This window comes from Octopus bimaculoides, chromosome 8, assembly GCF_001194135.2.
Source record: "Octopus bimaculoides isolate UCB-OBI-ISO-001 chromosome 8, ASM119413v2, whole genome shotgun sequence".
Classification (NCBI taxonomy): domain Eukaryota; kingdom Metazoa; phylum Mollusca; class Cephalopoda; order Octopoda; family Octopodidae; genus Octopus; species Octopus bimaculoides.
The window spans coordinates 69,780,815-69,797,086 of record NC_068988.1 but is presented as its reverse complement, the minus strand read 5'-3'; the positions used below and the strand labels follow the sequence as shown (position 1 = coordinate 69,797,086).

The 16,272-nt window shown below is 34.2% G+C and overlaps 1 protein-coding gene across 2 annotated transcripts in view; it reads left to right on the top strand.

Moving 5' to 3' along the window:
* The window catches only part of LOC106876367 (atrial natriuretic peptide receptor 3), a 593,165-nt gene that overhangs the window by 509,201 nt on the left and 67,692 nt on the right, over positions 1–16,272 (top strand). The window contains exon 3 of one of the 2 annotated variants that reach the window (XM_052970160.1): positions 9,636–10,028. The exons of the other annotated variant lie outside the window; for it this stretch is intronic. Within the exon in view, the coding sequence (XP_052826120.1) occupies positions 9,636–9,727 (92 nt within the window). The 3' untranslated portion in view covers positions 9,728–10,028. Of the gene's footprint in view, positions 1–9,635; positions 10,029–16,272 lie in introns of those variants that run through there. 2 annotated transcript variants of the gene reach the window in all.

Genomic DNA, 16,272 nt, shown 5'->3' with positions numbered 1-16,272 from the left:
TATATATATATATATATATATATATATATATATATATATATATATATATATATATATGCATATATATATATATGCAAAGAGTTATAAACGTTGGTAAGAAAACCAAATTGTCAGTAATTTACAAAAGTCTCCTAAGACGTTTGTTTTGAGTTAGACTCCCTCATGTCAGTGTTATAATCAGATATGCAGTGAGTCATAGAAACTATTGTTTGCATGTTGTGATATTGAATTAAGCACAAGTCATCAAAGGCATTTTATGCCCTCACAATTATATTTTCTCGAAACCGAATCTAATCCATATTTATGTATATAGAAATAAATAACAAGTCAACTAAAGTTATTTCCTATTTGTAGTTCAAAATATTAATTGCAATAATGTCCGAACCATAAATCACTACACAAGGAGAGAATTGGCAACCATCATTATATATGTCAATATTTTAAAAGAATCCTTTATTTCTATGTTATTTTCAACCAATCAGCACTAGATAAAAGTGCATTTTCTCCATTAGAAATAAACTGGTATATACAAATTGCTGTTCCACAATTGATTTACAGTTGAAATGTTTTCCCTTCCCTATTTAAGACAAAAAAAGAAAAAAAAGTTCCATAATGATTTGGTAATCATTTCCTTCCGAAGAGACACAAAACAAAAATCTCTAAAATTACTAATTGTTTTATGGAAGACAAAACAATGAATAAGAAATGTGTATCATTAATCTTTAATATAAAGAAAAGGTATAGAAAAAGGAGAAAAGAATTATTCCTTTGGGTAATCAATTCTCATAGCAATTCAGTTGAAATGAAATTATTACTAATCTTTACTTTCCTGTGTTTATCAATTTAAATATCATCAAATTATCTCAATAAATACTTTGGTCTGTATGACCAATTTTACAGTTAATCTATTTAAAGTGCTTCTTGAGGCTGCTAACATGTCTCTTTTATACATCCTGCAATACTGTGATGACACAAAGTCTTCATCAACTGCTATATTTTAGTTGCTTTTTACAAGTTGATAACTTGGAAATATAAATCCAATTTAACTGTTTATATGCACAATTTTTTAACCCTATCTTGCTGTTATTCCTATCTCAAATGACTGTTGTATATTTTTGTTGATGGAAAATTTTTGATTGTATATGCAGGATTATCTAAAATTTTGTCACAGAAATATTTTCAGCTTCTAAATAAATAAAGCAAACAGAACCAACATGAACTAACTTTTCTTTTAAAGACTTTGTCAAAAGAGGAGAAGTAACAGCTGTGATCCTTATCAGAGTCTTCATGAGTGGTGATAATATGGGTGGAAGTTAACAATAATCTAGAGACCTGGCCTGGATACTTGCAACAGAGTGGACTCTGTTTAAAGGCTGCCCTAGTGCCAGGTGGTGATGTTAAACTACCACCCAACAGCAGAAATAGCTCCCTGACAAGTTTCCTCGCAGTTTCTATCAACTATATTTCATTCAAAAAGCTTTGATTCACCTGTGGCTATGGTAAAACATACTCACTCAAGGTGTGGCTCAGTGAGATTGAACCTAAAACTAGGTTGCAAAGTGAACATCATAAATGACATAGCAGCCATACCCATGCTCATTTTTGTTGCAAGGATTCAGGCCAAGTCTCTAGACTATTGATAGCTCCCTCCCATCTTGCCACCATTCTCAAAGACCCTGATAAGGATCACTGCTCTTGTATTACTTTTGAATACTGCCCTGATGTCATATGGGCTGCATATCTTTTGTATCTTTTTGGAGAGGCCTTTCACATAGGGTAGACACACTGTGGACAGTTTATTAATAACATATACCAAGTATGGATTCAGGACATCCGTATATTGCAAGCCGACTTTTACTGGACGATTCCTAAACTTCAATTCCCACCATCCATAGAGTGTAAAGAGAAGGATTACTCAGTGCCTAAAACATCGAGCTATGAATATAAGTAGCGATCGTGATACCTACCACGAAGAAATGATCAAGCTCAGTAACAACCTATTAAACAACAACTACCCCAAAAGCATACTCTCCACTCCAATTATGAAGAAGAGAGAAGATGAAACCAATAAACTGTCCACAGTCTGTCTACCCTATGTGAAAGGCCTCTCCAAAAAGTTACAAAAGATATGCAGCCCATATGACATCAGGACAGTATTCAAAAGTAATACAACACTTCGCAAATATCTCCTTCGAGTAAAACCACCAATAGAAGAGAATATGACTAAAGACTGTGTGTACTCCATTCCATGCAGCTGTGGTAGGTTATACAAAGGTGAAATATGCTGCCCCTTAAAATAAGGGTAGACGAACATTGCAAAGCTGTGACACAAGGAGATATTGATAAATCGGGGATAGCTGATCATGTATGGAAAAATGGAGACCACTTCCCCTTGTGGGATGAAGTTAAAATAATAGACAGAGAACATCCCTGGAAAATATGAAAACTAAAAGAAGCAGCACATATGCTAGGACACAACAACCTTCTAATCAGACCGAGTGCAGATATGAGTAGCATATGGGAACCGTTATTAAGGAAGGATAGGAAACTATTAGATTTATAAGCTCTAAAATTCACTCCATAATTGCCTATGGGCATATGGCATAGTGGTTAAGAGTGCAGGTTACTGACCCCAAGATTCCGAGTTCAATTCCAAGCAGTGACCTTAATAAGAATAACATAGAAAAATACCTTAGGAATGAGAACCCATGTTTGAAATTTCCCCAAGACACCCGATGAAGACTGGAGGATATATTAGCTGAAACGTTGTCTTAACAAAAAAACAAGATAAGGACAAATATCCATCAAATGTAAATAATCTACATAATTCCACATCTCCTAAGTATAGAACTATATTTTTCAAATACTGTTTTCTTTTTCTTTTATGGAAATTGTCAGATTTTGCTCTAACACCCAATGTGTGTGTGTGTGTGCGTGTGTGCGCATGTGTGTCATCATGATGATGATGATCATCATATAAAACAGGCTGGGCAAAGTTCAGAGACCTGCTACCCTTATTAGTAACAAAGGGCCTCTCCCTCAGAGTGAAAGACAGATTGTATGATGCCTGTGTGCAAATAGCCATGCTACATGGCAGCAAAACATGGGCTGTGACAGCTGAGGACATGTGAAGGCTTGAAAGGTATGAAGCCAGTATACTCCACTGGATTTGCAATGTCAGTGTGCATGTATGACGCAATGTGTCTTCAGAGAAAAATTATGTGTATGCAGCATCAGAAGAAGTGTCCAAGAGAGAAGACTGTGCTAGTATGGCCATTTGGTACAAATGTACAAGGACAGTTGTGTAAAGAAGTGCTAACCTCTAACTGTCGAGAGAATCTGTGGAGAGGCAGATCTAGGAAGATGTGGGATAGGGTGGTGGAAACTGATCTTTGGAAGTTGAGTCTCATGGAGGTCATGACAAATGACCAAGACCTTTGGTAATTTGCTGTGCTTGAGAAGACATGTCAAACTAAGTGAAATCATAGTCATGGCCAGTGTCAGTGACATGTAAAAGGCACCCTGTACAGTTTGTGGAGTAGTTGGAAACATAGAAATCAAGCCAGACCAGACTGGAGCCTGGTCCAGCTGTCTGGCTTAACAGTTCCAGTCAAACCATCTAACCCATGCCAGCAGGGAAAACAGTTACCAAACAACAATGATAATGATAAAGAAAGAATAAATGAGCTCATTCACTGTCAATCATTCTCAACTCCTTTTTTCACCTTGTAGATCTTATTTCTACTCAATACATTCCTCTAATATGGCATTATAACTCTTCCTGTCTTTTTTCCATAGTCACCTCTATAGCTGTGCTCACTCTAAAGTTAAACCTTTTACTTAATGGCATAGATATCAGAGGAAGGATAGCTTCTATGACCTTTGAGACTGGAGCAGTAATGGAGGAAGGAATTACATGCAGGAGACCTGTTCCAAATGGAGTAGAATCTATAGAAGATACTATAGGGTCAGGTGGTCATGTGGTCAGGTGGTTATGATTATGTCTACTATCCCTATTGGTATAGTACTTAAAGAAGAAGAATAGTCAAAATGTTGAAACATCTAAATAACATCTTAGGTTTTCATTGAAATGCTTTTATATTCCATGAATTTATTTTTGATATTTTTTGAGAATTCCTATTAGTGTGAGTAGTGGATCTGATACATAATGTTACATGTAATGAATAACATATCACTGAATATCACTCAGAACATTTATACTTTGCACCTACATAATTTAATACATGTCTGTTTGCAAATAATATGCCAGCTTATTGTCAAGACTATTTTTAAAAAATGCATTATCATCCCCTCACAAAAAGCAATCAAGAGAATAAAAAAAAAGGGAAATAAGCGTTTCATTTTTCATCTCATAATCACTTATAGAAAGAGAAAAGAAAGAAATGATTGTGTAGAATTTCAGCAAGCAGATGTATTGTTTTTTTTTTAATAATTTTTCATCAATTTACTCTTTCCTTTGTATAGCTAAATTGTTGAATGATGTTTAGCCAAGTAAAGCATAGGTTATCAGAGAAAGTAACACACTGTTAATGATAGCTGACATTTGTGTTCGATGTAAGTAAAATTTGACATCTTATGATATAATAGAATATAGAAACTAGAATGAAAGGGAGAAGAATGTAGAATCTAAACTTGTGAAGAAAACTAATTTCAGAAGCTGACAGCAGCTTGTCTTTTTGGTCATGATTCACAGAAACAGTATCTCTGGCGTAAATAAGCTTAATGCTCTTAAACTGAGCTTAAATTTTCCTCGGAATATGATAGATTTGCTTCATACAAACACACACACACACACACACTACACTGAAATATCTGTAGGAACGCATACAGAAAGGCAAATGTCAAATATAAAGAAGATTTTATAGAATTTGGATTGAGAAATTTCTTTATCCCCCATCTTAGTACATTTCTTAGAAAGCTATATGCATTAGCAAAATTATATGCAACTGGTAGGGTGGATGGGGTAAATATTGTCAGATTGCCAAAATAGACACTGTTCTTTTAGGATTCTTGCCCATTATTTTTATCAAATCATAAATACAAATACAAAAACAGGAATAAGCTTTTGGAAATTTCAATATTTATAAAAAGAAAATCTAGTAACCAAAGTAGAGAAATAGACTAAAACATTTTAGTTACACTAAAAGGAATAGGAATATTGCTAACAATTCCTGGCCATTTTTATTCAAACTGAAAGTAGGAATAACAAAAATATAGTCAATAATTCGTAACTGTGTTAGTCATATTAAAAGTATCAGAGATATAGTCTATAAATTTTCGCCATCAACCTCCTGGTACCATTGTATGGTAAAATAAGTCATTAAATGTATTAAAATATCACATTTATACCACAACTGAAATGGTTTAAATGAAAATAGACAATGGATTAATTGATATGTAATAGAGAAAAGTTTTTAGAGGGGAAATGCACCTGACATTCTGATCAGAATCAAAACCACATCAAATTTCCCTTCAAAGCAAGTAGAGCAGGCAAAGGATTTTTCTGGAGATTCCTAGTCTGGGATTTGTACAAATGCAACTGTGAATGATCACCATTTTGTGCATAAGTGGGAACAAATGCACAATTCAAGTTTTCTATCAGTAGCAAAGCAGACCTGTTAAGTTAAAACTGCTTTCCATAATTACCTAGGGGTAGGGTAATAAAAATCCCTACAATAAAGTTTGCTCAGTTATTCCTGTCAGTAGCCATAACCATGGGAAATGAAGGCCCATGGCTCAGTAGTTTGAGTGTCAAGCTTACTTTCATGAGGTTGTGAGTTCGATTTCTGGACTGGGTTGTGTTCTTGAGTAAGACACTTTATTTCACATAGCTCCAGTTCACTTAGCTGTAGAAATGGGTTGGAACATCACTGGTGCCAATATTTTCCCTTGTATAACACCAATGGCATGGAGAAGGGAGACTGGTATGCATGGACAACTGCTGGTCTTCCATAAACAACCTTACCTGGAATTGTGCATTGCAAGGAAACTTTCTCGGTGCAATCCCATGGTCATTCATGACCGAAGGAGGGCTTTACTATCCATGGTCATTCACTTTGCAGTAGTGACAATCAGTGTTAGAATAACTTTAAATTTTGCTCAGGAATATATACACTTTTCAGGATAATAAAAAAAAGTACAGAAAGAAAAGCAATTTTAGTTGTTCAGTTTTTATCATCTTACAATATCAACTTGCCAAAGTTAATGACACCAGGCTCACAGAAAATTACTTTTAAATCAGGACCTATATCCAAAGAACTAGGTGGGAACCCAACTGTTATAAAAAAATAAACCTCAAATCATTCAGCAAAGATGGTAAAGCATCAAGCCAAGATAAAAAGCCTTCTGAGATTTATAAATTTCATGGATGTACAACTGTTAAAATCTCTCACTAAACTCTTCTACAAAATTGTTGTTTGGATCCCCAACAGTATAAGGCTGCTTCCATTGCTCCTCTATATAAAAACAAGGGCAAAATTCATAAGCTTGTGATTATCACTATGGAATAATGTTCCTCTCAGTTACTAGAATAACCCTTGCTCATGTTATTTTATATAGTATCAAAACACATCTGGTTCACAAATTATATCTTAGTAAGTTACTGGTGTGGAATTTAAACTAGACAAAGCACAGACAATAAGATCTTTGTATTAAGGCAAGTTTAGAAGGAAGCTAGAGAGCATCACAAGGAATTATCCAGTCTTTATAGATTTGATAAAAGCATTTAATGTTGTGTCTAGGGAGGTTCATATAAAATGTTCAACCAAAAATGCGCAAGTGGCTGTGTGGTAAGTAGCTTGTTTACGAACCACATGGTTCAGGGTTCAGTCCCACTGCGTGGCACCTTGGGCAAGTGTCTTCTACTATAGCCTCGGGCCGACCAAAGCCTTGTGAGTGAATTTGGTAGACGGAAACTGAAAGAAACCCGTCATATACACATGTGTATGTATATATGTGTGTGTGGGTGTTTGTGTGTCTGTGCTTGTCCCCCCACAACAGCGCTTGACAACCAATGCTGGTGTGTTTAGGTCCTGTAACTTAGCGGTTCAGCAAAAGAGACCGATAGAATAAGTACTAGGCTTCCAAAGAATAAGTCCTGGGGGCGATTTGCTCGACTAAAGGCGGTGCTTCAGCATGGCCACAGTCAAATGACTGAAACAATTAAAAGAGTAAAAGAGAGAGTATTACACACAAAAACTGTCACTTTCTCTTTTCATGACTTTCTGACAGCAACTAATTTCTGACTGTCAATGTTTTGGTCCTTTCATGTTTCAAATAGAAATAACGAAGCTCTGTTATGATGTTAAATATGGAGTTGATGACTGCAATGCTAGTGTAAATGTTCTGTTTTGTTCCAGTACAAATCTGTTCAATGCACTGTGGTCCAATATAGATATTAAAACTAAGCATGAATTTATATCTTCCTTTACGTGCTTCAGTCAGATGACTGTGACCATGCTGGGGCACTGTCTTGAAGCCTGGTACTGATTCTATCAGATCTTTTGTCAAACTGCTAAGTTACAGGGACTTAAACGCACCAACATTGGCTGTCAAGTGGTGGTGGAGGACAAGCGCAAACACAAAGGTGCACACACACATGACAGGTTTCTTTCAGTTTCCATCTACCAAGTCTACGCACAAGGCTTTGGTCACCCTGAGGCTATGGTAGAAGACACTTGCCTAAGGTGCCACACAATTGGACTGAACCCAGAACCATGTGGTTGGGAAGCAAGCTTCTTTATTTCATAAACATTCGCCATACGGCGTTACATAGAGGGGACAAATAAAGACAGACAAACATAAAGCTTCTTACCACACAGTTCCATCTGCACAATATATGAACTACTTCTTGCAGATCATTTGTGCAATCACAGATCATTCTTTGGAACTGATGCAAGATCTTATGAACAAAATTTCCAAAGTAGACAAGGCTTTTGCTCTTAATCTTATCACAAAAACTGAACTCAAATGTATAACAATCAAGCTCTATCATAAAAATCAATAACCCATTTATATATCATCAGTTTATTTTGCTTCCTTGGTTCTATAGTAGCCTTGAATGCTAGACTTGATGGTGAAATCATGGTGTCTTAGAAAAGCCAGCATTGCTTTTAGAAAATTATCTGAGTGTTGCTGGAAAAGTCATGCTGTGTCACTTAATATAAATATTCGAGTTTATTGTAGTGTAGTTATCTCAATATTATTTTATGAAGATGGAAGATAGACAGAATACAGGAATGAAATCAGCTCTCTAAATGCATTTTCCATGAGCTGTTTGCATTCAGCATGTAACATTTCATGGAATGATCAGATACCAAATAACAATATTCTTGAAAAGTATAACAACAATAGGAGCAGGGGTGGCTGTGTGGTAAGAAGATTGCTTCCCAAACACAAAGTTCTGGGTTCAGTCCCACTGTGTGGTACCTTGGCCAAGTGTCTTCTGCTATAGACTGAGGGCAACCAAAGCCTTGTGAATGGATTTAGTTGGCAGAAATTGAAAGAAGCTCATCGTATTTGTGTGTGTATGTGTGTGAATCTTTGTCCCCCACCACTGCTTGACAACCAGTGTTGGTGTGTTTATGTTCCTGTAACATAGCAGGATAACTAGCAGGCTTTAAAAAAAATGTACTGGGGCTGATTAATTCGACTGAAAATTCTTCAAGGTCGTGCCCCAACATGTCCACAGATTAATGACTGAAACAAGTAAAAGATGAAAGATAACTGGAATTGAAAAATTCATGTTACCGGCACAAATGCAGTGGGTAAGCATGTCATTCCTATGAAAGATGTTGGAATTCCTGAAATGTTTCTTTATGTTCATCTTCTAAATGCTCTGCCCCTTATGTTGGAAGGGCTCTGTTGTACTTCAGTGACAAGATAGAGGAAAATCTGAGGCAAATGCAATTTTGACTCCTATTCTTTGAAACATTTGCCATTCAGTTATCAAACCTGGCAAAACAAGTGTTTTCAGGGGTCTCCCAATTTTGAAAATGAAAAACATGGAAATAAGAGCAAAACCCTTACCCCACTCTGAAGTGAAGGCCTTTATATTACCAATTCACCATGTTTGTCAAACCTATCAGCTCTGCTGCAGATCTACAACTAGAACTGTAGTTCATAGAAAAGCACAGAAAGTATAACAGTGTAACATCACTCACAACTCAAAATGTGAGACCCCACTTCACAAGAGGTGTTTGTCAGCCACCCTAATTTAACTTTATTGAATTTTTTGATTTTATGCAATTTCCACCAATTTTATCAACTTTTTATCAGTCCTATTTCAATTTAGCTTTTATCAGATGCTTTTATCTTTGAGTGCTCAAAAGTCATTCTGGACAGGAAGATCTATCCTTAAATTGAGGGCAGTTCAAAAGCCTCCAGGGTTTTAATTCTAAATATCATTTTAATCCTAGTAAGACTCCTGAATCACCCTGGATATATATATATATATATCGATAATGGCATGAAATCGTGTTTGACATCCTGGGCAATAACGGATGAAGTGTTGGTGACCTTCTGTGTCTGTTTTCTGTTTGTTTATTACTATATGTGTTTTGACTTCTGAATACACACACACACATCTCAAAGCCAATATTTTATTCTCTTGCCAGTTCCATCTCAATCAACCTCTTGTGCAATGAGAACAACCATGAAGCTCTTCTACAGCAAGAAATCTGTTCTGATTTGGCCTCTTCTCTCATAATTTAACCCCTCATCTTCTACATAAAGCCACTTCTCTCAGGATTTATATTCATGCCAGCTGGATGGTAACTTCATTAGTGCTGGTGGCATGATAAAAGGTACCCAGTAGACACTGTAAAGGGGAATTAGGAAAGTTATCTAGCCATAGAAACCATGCCAAAGTAGACATTAAAGCACAATGCAGTTCTTGAACCCATTGGATCCTGTTAAACTTTCCAACCCATACCAGCATGAAACATGAACAATGAATGATGATGGGTGATAAAGACAAGGAACGATAGCATTTAGTAGATAAGTTTAGATTGTTTTGTAGTAGTTGTAATAAAATTATTCTGAGAATATTGGTTACTAGTATAGAATATTACTTGTGTTTTTGATTATATCGTTTTGTTATGATTGTACATGTATTTCTTCATGTTCGTTCCAATTAGCCAAATTTGAAAACATGGTTAGCACTATTAATTTTAATAAAATATTCTTGTGAAATTTTATGTACAAAACATTTCTCAAAAAACATAGTTTCCATGAAATAAAATTTTTGATTTATTTGTAAGAGTATGAATAAAAATAGTTATTTATGAAATATTAATGAACAAGAATGAATAACTTAGTTTTTATGAATGACCATGAATGGCAAATATGTGAATATAAACCAATTTTAATTGAAATATAATGATGAATGTTTCTGATTATGCACAAACTTAAAATATTAATGTGCAATATGGCAACTTTTGGTCTTGTTACTGTTTCTTTTTAATCTTTTAACATTTATTTTGATTTTCTAAAATTATAGTAAACTGGAATATTTTGACACATCTGATACTTTAATAGAATTTTACATAATATATATTAATATAGACATGATTTTAGATTTAGATGCTGGACAACAATAGTCATGTTTCTTGTCTAAGAGGCTACCTATAATTTGTAATTTTTTGTCCTTTCATATATTCTTGCAATACACAACATTGATTCATCTAAATTTACTACAACCCTTCATCCCTTAGTTTTCTGTAAAGGATCCCTAGGTATTGGTTAAGGATAATATATTGTATTCCTCATATAAACAACAAATACATAATTTTCTTACATTTACTCACACAGACACAAAGTGTATTCTTTTACTACAGTTTCTGTCATTGAGCTATAGCCATGTTGGAGCACCACTGTTATTACAATTGTGTATCCATTTATCGTGTTCTCATTGATAAGGCTGGTGTTGTTCGACCTTAAATTAGCTCTGATTGTTCGTTGATCAAAATTACAGTCATTATGTCTTTTAGTTTTAAGGCATAATATACCCTAGTCTATGTCATCAAATGTGTAATATTTTAAGGTAATTGTGTGTCAGCTTTGGTTACTATTTCTAGCAGGTTAGGCATCTAGGCTCCTTTACTGGCTCAGTTTTTAAACAGTTTTATCAAAGTTGATTATTTAGATATTGTTAGAGCAATAAGTTTTAAAATAATTCCCTTTCTATAAATAAACCAAAAAGGAAAATACAGAACCATTATCAGTGATGTATATAGCAGGAAGAAGTTATTTCTATTTTCCAAGAGGAAAATTGCATCAAACGCTCAGATACTCCCACTTTTGTCTAAATAAATCATAGCAGCTGTCTAAGAATAAATTCAATTTTCTTACTTTTACAATTTTGCTACTGTGTCCCAAATGCTCAATGTTAATTACATTAAGTTTTGAAAATTTGTGTGCCCATGTCAATGCCAGAAATCATGACAGTGGAATTACCAAAAAAATCAAAGGTAGTTAAACATACTACCCATGTTATAATAATATATATGAAACAGTGTCAAAGGCAATCCATTCATGACTGTCCTATCTTTCTGTATTTCTGAGACTTGGTGTCTATTATGGTATACTGTGATGTAATGTTGTTAAATTCCAGGTCATTCCTGATCGAACAAACCCACAACCATCTTGTCTCCTGAGGACTATGAAAGGCTATGTTATCTGATACTTCTTTAGATAGTAGGGTGAGATTTGAGAGGCATGTGTCTGTTATTTTTAGCAATTTGAATGATTACACAATGCATAGATTGTACATTGCTTATATGATGTTCCATAGTAGGGAGATATGGGCATTGAATGCAGAGGATAAATTGGAGCTGGATGTGTAATGTATACATGAGTAACATGGTATAGATTAGCTGAGAGAAAAGTAAATACAGCAGAAATCAAATGTAGTGAGCAAAAGACAAAGCTGTGCTGGTATTGACATCTAATGTGTATGAAGGATAACTTGAATAAAGAGGTACTAGGAAGCTGTGAAAGAGGAAGATTATCAAGAAAGACATGGGCACAAGAAATAAAAGCTGATGTCAAGATGTTGAATTTGATAAAGATCACAAATAAAGGTAATAAATGGTGAGATGCTGTGTTGCAAAGGGCTCATCTAGCTCATACAGGCATAGTAAAGTGAACGTAAAAATGAAGATAATAGTGTGTGTGTGTGTGTGTGTGTGCACATGTGCAAATTCAGATAGAAAAATAGATTGATAGACACTATTTTTGGACATTCTCTAAAATTTAATAGTATTAGTCTGTGTCTAACCTCAGTCAATTCCTTTCAATTTGAACATTGGATTACCTGGTCAATTTAGAATTAGTTAAAGGATGAAATGGGTAAATTTCTAGTTAGTTTATTATTATATTTAGTCAATGTTGGGGTGAATAGTTAACTGCCATATGCCATACTGAACTAATGAGCTAAATATAAAATGTTCTAATCAATTCAAATTATACCTTTAATGCTAACAAATATCATTAGTGTTAATGATAAAGCTTGTCAAAAAAGACATGAGATAACTTGTAAAACCAAATTTATTACTAATTAAATAGTGACATGCAGCAAAAAGTGGCCCGGTGCTTGATGAGTACACTGATAATTCTGACGATATTTCAGTCTAATTAGATCTCCTCAGTGAAGTATTTTATTACTGCTATTTACCATGTCTTTGGACTATGTGAATGTATACAGGGGTTGGACAAAATAATGGAAACACTTAGTATCATAATTGTGAAATATCTATATAATCGTCAAAAGCTTGTTTATTTTTATGTCTTTTGATTTATTATTAGTGTTGCTTAATATGTTTTGCTAAAATTGCTGTTTCTTTTCTGATATCATCAGAAAAAGCTAATTAAAATTCATTAAAATGACAAATCTATTAGACTTTCAAAGAGGTCAAATTGTTGGTGCTCGTGCTGCAGGTGCTAGCATAATAAAAACAGCTGAAATGTTTGGTGTATCAAGAAGTATTGTCTCGAAAGTAATGACAGCCTTTGAGAAAGAAGGAAAAACCTCCTCATCAAAACAAAACTCCAGAAAATCAAAACTTTCAGATAGGAACCATTGGACTCTTACAAAAGTACAGCTCCCAAAATTATTGTAGAGTTTAATGACCACCTCAAGAATCCAGTTTCCACAAAATCTGTTCTCCAGGAGTTACACAAAGCTGGATTTCATGGGAGGACTGCAATCAGAAAACCACTACTTTCAAAAACAAACGTTGCAAAGGGTTTAGAGTGGAGTAAAAACCTACAGAATTGGTTCCTAGAGCAGGGGAAGAATGTTATTTTCTCGGAAAAGTCTTCCTTTACCTTATTTCCAACCACCAGCCAAGTATACGTGTGATGACAGCCAAAAGAAGCATTTGATCTAGACTGTCTTCTTCCAACTGTTAAGCATGGAGGAGGATCTGTGATGATCTGGGGAGCTACATCTTGGAAATCCACCAGCCCAATGGTTTCCCTTCATGGCAGATTTAATAGTCAAGACTTTTTAAGCATTTTATCTGATCAAATTCATCCTATGGTTGTGGAACTGTTTCTGGAGGGAAACACAACCTTTCAGGATGATAATGCACCAATTCACATAGCTAAAATTATTACTGAATGGTACGAGGAACATTCTAGTGAAGTTGAACATCTTATCTGACCACCACAGTCCCCAGATCTCAATATTATTGCACATTTATGGTGCATTTTAGAAAAACAAGTAAGGAGTCAATATCCCCCACCATCATCACTACAAGAACTGGAGACTGTTTTAGCTGAAGAATGGACAAAAATTCCTTTGGAAACAATTTAGACTTTGTACAAGTCCATATCTCGTAGAATTCAAGCTGTACTTACTGCCAAAGGTGGTTCTACCCCATATTAAAATAAATTTGTTTGAAATTTTAAGGTGTTTCCATTATTTTGTCCAACCCCTGTAGATAGTTATTGGAAAAGATATTTACAGATTAAGAAATTTAAAAGGAAATGAAAAATTTCTCCAAGCTTACCTTCTGCTAAAATAGCACAGTTCTTGTTGGTGTTGGTAGGTTGTTTAATGTAGCAAATGTATTGTTATTTTTGATGCTAAACTTGAGGTAAACACTGATTGAGTAGGTGTATGATTAAAGGTATTCTGATTATCACCATTCCTTTTTTTAAGGCTTAGTGTATCTAGAGTATATCATCCAATGTGTTTTCCAATTTTTTTTTAAAGTACGATTTAGCTGCTATTTATTTATGGCAGATTAAGTGATCAAGTAAAAACTTATCTTTCCTATGTTGATTGACTAAAATAAGGCAATATGCCATCTTTAAGGTTCCTGAAAATACAAGGATTGTAAACACATGACTTGTGGATCCACTGTTTATTGACATGTTAACAAACAGACAGTTGATTGGCAGAATCAGTAGAGCATCAAACAAAAACTGCTGTGGTATTTATTCTATCTTTTTATGTTCTTGGTCTAAATCTATGATTTAACTGCTACTTGTCTTTCTGAAATTGATGAAATAAAGTATCAATTTTGTACTGAGTTCAACAGATACTGGAGTCTCCCAGGTTTTTCTTCAAACAAGACACTATCGCTGAGACTCCTGAATGATAAATCGTGTTGCTGCATGTGCATTAAGAGCCAATGAGGATATAACATCAATGACCTCAGCTCCAGTCATGTTCTGAGAAGAATATCCTAGTAAGGAGCAATGAACCAAAGCGCTATAATCTTTGAGAGATATTCTGTCTGATAGAATAAGATGTTAAGCATCCAGTGATCATATTTCTGATCAATTCTACATGAAAATGTAAATATATAAATTAAGAGGGGCCACATAAAAAGTTGCTTCAAACAAATTATTCACAACTATTCTAACATGGATCAAAACATTAAAATAACATTTTATAACAGAAATTGCAAACATCCATTGTGTAGCTCATATTCCTTTTCATTGGAATAATTTGGAGACAAAATTGCTGTAAAATAGCTGTTAATAGCTCTAAATATCAAATATTTACTCCATTTCTCAATGTCATTATAACAGCAAGGCAAAAACTATAATTGCTGGCATAATTATAAGAGCTCTTTAAAAATATTAGCAAACTGTTTTAATTTAATACTCTTCCAATATTTAAAATGGTTGACTTTCAACTGGTTAAATGTTGACAACTCAACAACTTCCCTTAGAAGCAAATTTCACTTTTCATAATGAACAAGCTTTGTTACCTGCATGGCTTCTAATTATTTATAAAATATTGAATTGTACTTAATATCTAATTGTAATTAAAGTATTTTCAAAAAAAAACAAAAAACAAAAAAAAAACACTTCTGTAACTCCCTGGAGGTTGTTTTTAATATTTCAAACCTCTCTTATTAGAAAATGTTATGTCAAAAGCTATACAAAATTATATGTACTTCAAAAAGATTTTGTATTTGAATGAAATAATTTTCCTGCATATTTATTCTGTATTGTATTTGATATTAAACATACAATGTTTAAAACAGAAGTTTTTTTTCTTTTAATGTAAATATTCCAACATAAAATGTTATATAAAATTTCTCATAAAGAAACATGAATCAAATTTCATAATGACACTATTATATCTTCTGAATAAATATTAGAGAGAATTCTCCATTGCTTCTAAGATTAATGCATTGTTAGTATTCTTACTATTGTCTTGTAAAATAAGTCTGTTATCTATTTTTATTTTAAGCACTAAGGGCAGCTATCTCTGTATAATAGTTGCCACTATGTATGGTTATTTGGTTGCTTGCCTACTTGCTTTCTCCAGCTTTGCTTTACATCGTATTGAGAGAAAAGGAAAGGGAGTAAAAGAGAGAAAGATAATATGAGGAATGCAGGAAGAGTGAACATGCAAAGTTTGCTGGCAGGCAATGAGTAAAGGAATACACACAAGCACATAGTGAGAGTGAGAGAGAAAGAACCATAGAGGCAGAGGAAGTGAGGGAGTAAATGACTGAGTAGCTATGGGAAAGATTACAAAAGTGAAAAATTCATTTCATTTTAAGGTAATAATATTTTTTTTTTTGTATAAGAACCAATAAATTTCATAAAAATCAAATCATAACAATTGTATGTATGCCATAATTCCTGATATTACATTTGGTAGCAAAAGTATACTTTCAAATTTGAATATCACATGATGGTGAAAACTTGTGTGCACAAACACACACATGCATAATATACATGCATATTTCTCTCTCTCTCTCTCTGTCTCTCTCTCTCTCTATA